This window comes from Apium graveolens, chromosome 7, assembly GCF_009905375.1.
Source record: "Apium graveolens cultivar Ventura chromosome 7, ASM990537v1, whole genome shotgun sequence".
Taxonomy (NCBI): Eukaryota; Viridiplantae; Streptophyta; class Magnoliopsida; order Apiales; family Apiaceae; genus Apium; species Apium graveolens.
This window is the reverse complement of record NC_133653.1, coordinates 21,297,892-21,305,180: the sequence shown is the minus strand read 5'-3', so window position 1 is coordinate 21,305,180 and position 7,289 is coordinate 21,297,892. Positions and strand designations below refer to the sequence as shown.

Below are 7,289 nucleotides of genomic sequence, written 5' to 3'. Positions count from 1 at the left end.
AGCAAATTAGTGATGGAATATTCATTAGTCAAACTAAATATATTTATGATCTTTTAAAGAAGTTTGATCTAATGGATTGCACATCTACAAAAATGCACATGGCCACTATAACTAAACTTCAATTAAACATTACTGAAAAGTCTGTGGATATTTCAAGCTATAGAGGCATGGCAGGCTCACTTTTGTACTTAACAGCTAGTAGACCAGATATAATGTTTGCTACATGTCTTTGTGCTAGATTTCAGGCTGATCCTAGAGAATCTCACTTAATAGCTGTTAAGAGAATTTTTAGATATCTCAAGGGTACACCAAAACTTGGCAATTAGTACCCTAGAGATTCTGGTTTTTATCTAACTAGTTATTCAGATGCAGATTATGTAGGTTGTAAAATTAATAGAAAAAGTACAACAGGAACCTGTCAATTTCTAGAAAACAAACTGGCATCCTGGTTCAGTAAAAAGCGAAATTCAATTTCTACTTCTACAGCTGAAGCTGAATATATTGCTGTTGGTAGTTGTTGTGCACATATTTTATGAATGAAAAACTAATTGTTGGACTATGGTCTACAAGTGGACAGAATTCCTATTTACTGTGATAACATAAGTACAATTTCCATCACTGAAAATCTAGCACAACATTCAAGAACAAAGCACATAGACATCAAGTACCACTTCATTAGGGAACATGTAATGAATGGTACTGTGGAACTTCATTTTGTTCCCAGTGAAAATTAGCTTGAGGATATCTTTAGCAAGCCACTTGATGAATCCACCTTTTCTAGGTTGGTAAGTGAGTTAGTTATGCTTAATTATTCTTAAACCATTTTAGATATTTTTGCAAGTTATAATGCAGCCAGAAACTTAATTGATTTTTCTGTCTTAGAGGAAATTTTGGCTAAGTTAAAATTTACATTCTGACGGATGCTCATTATCCATCGAGTTTGATCATCCGTCGATATAGAATACACTACAAGAAAAAAGTCCATAGACATCGGTTTTTGGCCGATGTCTATGTTGTTTGGCAACCGATGTTGATGTCGGTGATGTCTATTCTAGACATCGGCCATAACCCGATGTCTTTACTTACTTAGACATCATTTCTGGCAAAAAAAATGATGTCTATGCACTTTTTTTTTACAAAAAATGTTAGAAATAAATAATTTAATAAATAAATTACACCTATTATTACAGATTAAACATATTACGAGCTATGTTTTTTTCCACATAGACATCAAGTATTTTCATTTAAGTGATGTAAAATCAGATATTAAACATCGATTTCTTTAATGAAAGGTGATGTCTATATCGACACATAGACATCAGTTTTATCCCAAACAAAGTGTTATCTATGTTTAATTTAGACTTTAACATGTCAGTCTGTGACATCAATTATTCATCTAAAAGCGATGTACATTAACTTTTTTGACATCAGTTTTTCTTCTTTAAAAGTGATGTATATATTGTCACATAAACATCAGTTTTATCTCAAACAAAGTGATGACTATTTTCAATTTATACTTGAATATGGCAGTCTTTGACATCAGTATTTTTATCTAAAAGCATGTACATTAACTTTTTTTGACATCAGTTTTTGTTCTTTAGGAGTGATGTACAATTGCTTTTATAACTAAGATATATCAAATATACGGAACTTGCACTCAAGTAAACTAAAGAAATAATAGATTTGAATACATGCTTAAATACATAGTCTGGTCCTTTATCATCATCAAAATAAAGTGCATCTTACATTGAAAAGATACTAGTTTGTTTTCTGCTATGCCCATCAATTCATCATCTATATATTTTGGTGAAGCATCTACATTCTCACAAAGACTGGATCCAAGTTCCCGCTGTGTTTTAGAGTTTTGTCCACCAGTTGACTTCTGCAACACGTCTAAATAGATGCATGTTCCAGCTAATTATTGGCGAAAAAGATTTAAATGTGGCCGGTAAAATAGTGAAGTACGATACTCAAGGTTTTTATGGAGTATACCCAAAGTCAAAGAAGGGACAGAGAAAACATATATCAGTGTGCGGAAGTTCTTTATAGTTTATACCTCTCAGCAGAAATGTGGTGCATTCACGATCTGAGATTAGTATATGAATTATAAGATGCATCAAACTCTAAGATAGAGAACAATATATCCATGATGCTGATCTTTTGTGCGGTCTTTAGCATGGCCTAGTATTTCTTCGGCAAATTTAAGAGCTAATTTAAAAAAATGTACTCTCAGTTTTTCTTTCAATGTTATACTTTCCCCAAGATGAAACTATTAAAACTAGTGCTCTCTCATTGTTCTAGCTTATTAGAGTATAAATATGTAGATAAGAGTAAATACCTGTAGTTACAGACTCTTCATTTTGTATACTGACCTCCATGGAATCCACAACATCAGAGAGCTAAGAAATAAGATGGTATTAGAAAGTACACAAGAAGCTTTGATGCAGGAAAAAAAACAAAGGCAATAAAATAAGAAGGATATCTAGTAAAATTGTTGTGCAACTAATTCTAGAAATATTGTTTGGGTGAATTTATATCAGAGAAAATTTAGACCATACCACCTATTACTCAGCTACAACGAAAAGAACATATATGATGCTACCAAACATAATAAAAATTAAAGTTAAAAATTTACCTTTCTCACAGAGAGAAGCAACTATTAAGCACTGCATATCTATTGAACTCCGTTCATTTACATCCCGTCCATTTTTTATAATTTGGAGAGAGTAGATATATGACATCAAATTGAAAGGATAATATAAGAGAGCTGGGAAACAATTTAATTATTTAAAGTTTGCAACTGGTAAAATATTATCACATCAGTAGTGCGGTGCATAGGACTACTTCATGAGCTGATATATTTATCCAAGTCGAATTGGCCAAAACGTGTAGAATTAGTTTTTCACACTAAACTAGAGTGAAATTATAGGGAATAATTGTGGATATATAGAAGAAAACACTAAACATCAATATGTACTCACGGGGAATATAGTTTTGTGCAACTGCGCTTCATACTCGACAGCAATGACAGGTTCATCATGAAGAAAATGCTGGAAAAGAAAAGGTTGAGTAGGAAGGTCAAACTTGACAACAACAAAGAAAACATTAGACAAAGGCAGAGAAGTAATATACTTGCAAATACTCATCTCGCAAGTTGGTTGACTGCATCTGATCCCGCTCCAAATAGGCAGATTCGATTTCTGACAATAAGAACGCCCGAGCAATAGCTATTTCACGCTCAGAAAACCCATGTAGCCGAACCTTTGCAACCTAAAAGATAAGAAATCAGTAGAAGAAATATAAGAAAGACTTAACAATTTTATAAAAATGCACACCTCAATAAGCATTGATTCCAAGGCCTCTATAGTTCCTTTTTCTTTGCAAGACGAAGTCATTATATAGGCCTTACTTGGTCGAACAAGGACATCAGCGGAAGCCGAGCATGAAAAATATGGTAGATCCTTCTTGCGAGATATCTTAAAGAATCTTTGGTTCAAAGCATGAAAGAACATGCACTCTACAAGTAATTCCCTGTAATCCCTTACAGTCCTCAGCTCCACCACAGGCATCTTACAGCTTACCATCACTGCAGACTATTCAAGGCCAATTAAAGATAGGAACTGTCTGACTTATTGCATGGAAAGGATCATCCAACATGAAAATACATGGTTAAAAAGAAGTGTAGTTAAAAAAGATGCACAACAAACTAACCCCGACAGCTTCAGATTCTAACAAACATGAATATTGTGGCTCTTCGTGTGATGGAACCAGAAAGTGTGGTATAGGAGGAGGATCAGATGCTGAAATTTTATTCCCGAAATACATCTTTATAAGCTCAACAACAATCTGTTATATCGATTATGACGAGCGAGGGAAGAGAGAATTAGATAATTAAAAAATAAAACTCAGCATTATTAGTCGCCGTATTTCAAAGGAATATGCTGTATTATTAAGCTTGGTGACATGATTGGATTTGACACAATTCATTCCAAATACACACACAGATTCTTTCCAGGTTTAATTTGACCAACTGGAGATTTTTTTCACTCTGGTGAGAACATATATATTAAATACACGTCTGTTATGAAATATCAAAGTATGCGATAAATAGCCAGATTTGAAATCTAGACCTGTGTATCAGCGAAATCTCCAATTGCTACAACAACCATATTTTTCAGATGATACCATTTCCTGTAGAACTGTTTCACAGTCCCAGGAGAAACAGTTCGGATCACCTTTTCCAGGCCAATGGGTAAACGCTCGGCATACTGCAACCATTGATGAACATATATGATGTATTCATATAGATATAGATGTATTGTTCCCAAAATCATGCTCACAATAAATTACAACTATACCCTAATTCAAACAGGAAACACCAAACTCATATTAAAAGTACTAGGATAAAAAGAATTGATCACCTTACTTTCAATTCTTAGGCTAATAGTGAGCATGCCAATACAAAAGCACAGATAAGGTTCGTTCACAAATAAAAAGGAGCACAGAACGAACTTGTACAATACAATGAGGATCATATACATATAAGCTTAAACCGACATACTAAAAAATCAGGATTACTGAGCACGTCAATCAGGATCTGTTTTCTAATTAAGCTAAGAGAATGTTCGACAAGTGCTAGATAATAGCTAAAAATATTTGGAATTACAAGTGCCAACAACTAGACCTTTGAACCTTCCATCATGAGCGCCCATTGTGCCTCCTGCATCCTTCCATTAGCATTTCTAGTACCTCTATACTCTTCCAGAACTGCTCCTCTTTCTTTCTCCAAATCATCTGATGATACTCGAATCTGTACTAGGCATAAGGTTGAACCTATAAAGATATATGATAAAATCTCAAATAATATAAAAAAACCAAAATGTCACTATTACCTCTGAACTGAATTCAACCAGTATAGATATAGCCTGAGGTAAAACTTCAGGCTTATCAACCGGAACAAACAGTTCATAAACAGTTTCATCAGAAGATGTCACTGCATTTTGACAAGCCCCAAATTCTGCACCATCACTTTCAAGAAACTTTATAATATCATGATTCGTGTACTTGTTAGTCGCACTGAAAGCAAGATGCTCAACAATGTGCGCAACTCCGCGCTCTTCCTCCTCTTCCAACACCGATCTGCCATATAAACTTGTCCAATTATAAAAACAACCCAAATAAACTGTGTATGCAGGAACTATAACAAACAAGTAAACACTTTTCACTGCAACTCCCTTGATTATACCCAAGATTTCATCTACAATCAAAGCACCTTAAATATAAACCAAAGATTACCTTAAATAATAGTTGTATCATATAGAAAAACAAAATTAAAAAATTAATAAATGAAAGATAAATCCAAGTAAACGAAAATAACATGCTAATTATTACCCAAACCATATTCCTTATAACCAACAAAGAGTATTAAAATTAAAAAACCCCAATTTAAAAAATTAGGGTTTCGATTTTAAAAATCCCCAATTTAAGAAATTAGGGTTTTGATTTTAAAAAACTTAACTGTTAAAGCAGAGAAGACCATAATAGTATTCATGTAAAGGAGACACCAAGGGATTGTTAGCAGACCGGTGAAGGTGATTGTGATGGTGAACCCATCGGACCTGGTGGAGATGGTGGTTACTAAAACAGCAGAGCTGGTGGCGGTGGCCATTAGAGTAGCGAATGTTGTAGTGGTGAGAGAGGAGTGAGAGAGAGAGAGAAAGAGAGAGAGAGAGATTCAGTGGGGGTTGAGAGACGAGAGATACATTTGTGAGAGATTTACTTTTTTTTTGTTTTTAGTTTCTCTGGACAGGGGGAATAATTGGCAAACAAATGAGGGAAAGTTTTGTAAAATTTCACTAAGGGGGGAAACAAATTGAAGTGGCCCGTGCTGATTTATTTTAGAGAACTTTAGACATCGGTTGTTAAATAATCGATGCCTTCAAATAACAAAGACATCTGAAAAATATGGGGTGATGTTATTACCTCTTTTAACATCAGTGGCATCCGCAACTGATGTCTAATGTGTGATATCTATTCAACTTTTTCTTGTAGTGATATATTAATAAAAATCAATTACTTTTCTGGATTACTTTATACCCGACAGATAATTGCTTTATTCTCATCCGTCGAATTGTCTCCATCTCAGCTGTTGGAACTCTTAACATTATCCATCGGATATACTTACAGTCTGTAAGTATATCACGACGGATAATTGACAGAATTTTGACAGCTTATTTATTTGAAACGGCTATTTTGGGCTATTTTGTTTGGTTAGTTTATTACTCTTAACAGTTTATATTTGAGATAGTATAAAAGCAAAATTCATTTTCATTCTTTTCTTTTATCATTCTCAAATCAGTTGCTCTAACTCTCTTCTTTTTCAAAGCAAATACTCTCTTTCTCTCTGCAAATTCCCTCACCTTAACAATGGCACCAGTAGACAAAATCATGTCTCAGTCTGGATTCCTATACAAAATGGACAACTTTGTAGCTCTTGTGAACAAGGAAATTCCACAATCTGAAGATTTTCACAAAATGATGGACTTTATGAAGGGATGTAAACTCTATTACGCTATGATGGAATCACCCAGAATCTACTATAAAGTTGTGGAAGAGATGTGGACCACTACTGTATACCAGTCTACAGATAAAACCATATCTTTCACTCTCAAAGGTAAGCAATTCTGCATTACCAGTGACATAATTCAATCATGCTTTAAGATTCTTGAAAACACTACTACTGTTCCACACACAGATGTTAATTTAGTTACCATGCTTAATTCTGTTGGCTATGCACTGCCTACCTCTATGTTAAGTGATATTAGGAGGCTAAGTCTTAGAAAAGAATGGAGTTATCTGTGTGATGTAGTTACCAAGGTATTTCCGTAGTTACCAAGGTATTTTCTGGTAAGATAAGTAATTTTGATTATGTCAATACTGCCATGCTTAAAATGCTTTATATGTTAGTTATTGATAATTATCATAATTTTAGTGACATGGTTATGTTTGAATTAGGCTATAAGCTAGGGGAAGTTAATAAAAGAGGTAAAAGTGTCTATTATGCTAGATTCTTTATGATTCTTGCTAACCATCTTATTAAGAATATTGTTATTGAGAACCCAACCAATAAACTGAATTGTTGGGTTCAAGAAAGAAGAATCATTGCAGATCTCAACTGAGCAAGTCACCACAAAGAGGTGCCCCTCTTCTACTTTCCAATCATGGAGGGCCCTCAGGTAAGTGAGGTAAGCACCATTGTCACTACTCTTCCAACCTCACAAATTTCTTTG

At 34.2% G+C, this 7,289-nt stretch overlaps 1 protein-coding gene across 1 annotated transcript; it reads right to left on the bottom strand.

Moving 5' to 3' along the window:
- Positions 1 to 2,888: 2,888 nt before the first annotated feature.
- LOC141673376 (zinc protease PQQL-like) lies at positions 2,889 to 5,668 on the bottom strand. Its single transcript, XM_074480119.1, has 8 exons — positions 5,584 to 5,668; positions 4,893 to 5,272; positions 4,685 to 4,810; positions 4,131 to 4,268; positions 3,712 to 3,846; positions 3,336 to 3,593; positions 3,133 to 3,270; positions 2,889 to 3,050 (listed from the first exon to the last, which is right to left on the bottom strand). The coding sequence occupies exons 1-8, from the start codon at positions 5,666 to 5,668 to the stop codon at positions 2,967 to 2,969; spliced, it is 1,344 nt and encodes a 447-aa protein (XP_074336220.1). The 3' UTR covers positions 2,889 to 2,966.
- Between the last annotated feature and the right edge of the window lie 1,621 nt (positions 5,669 to 7,289).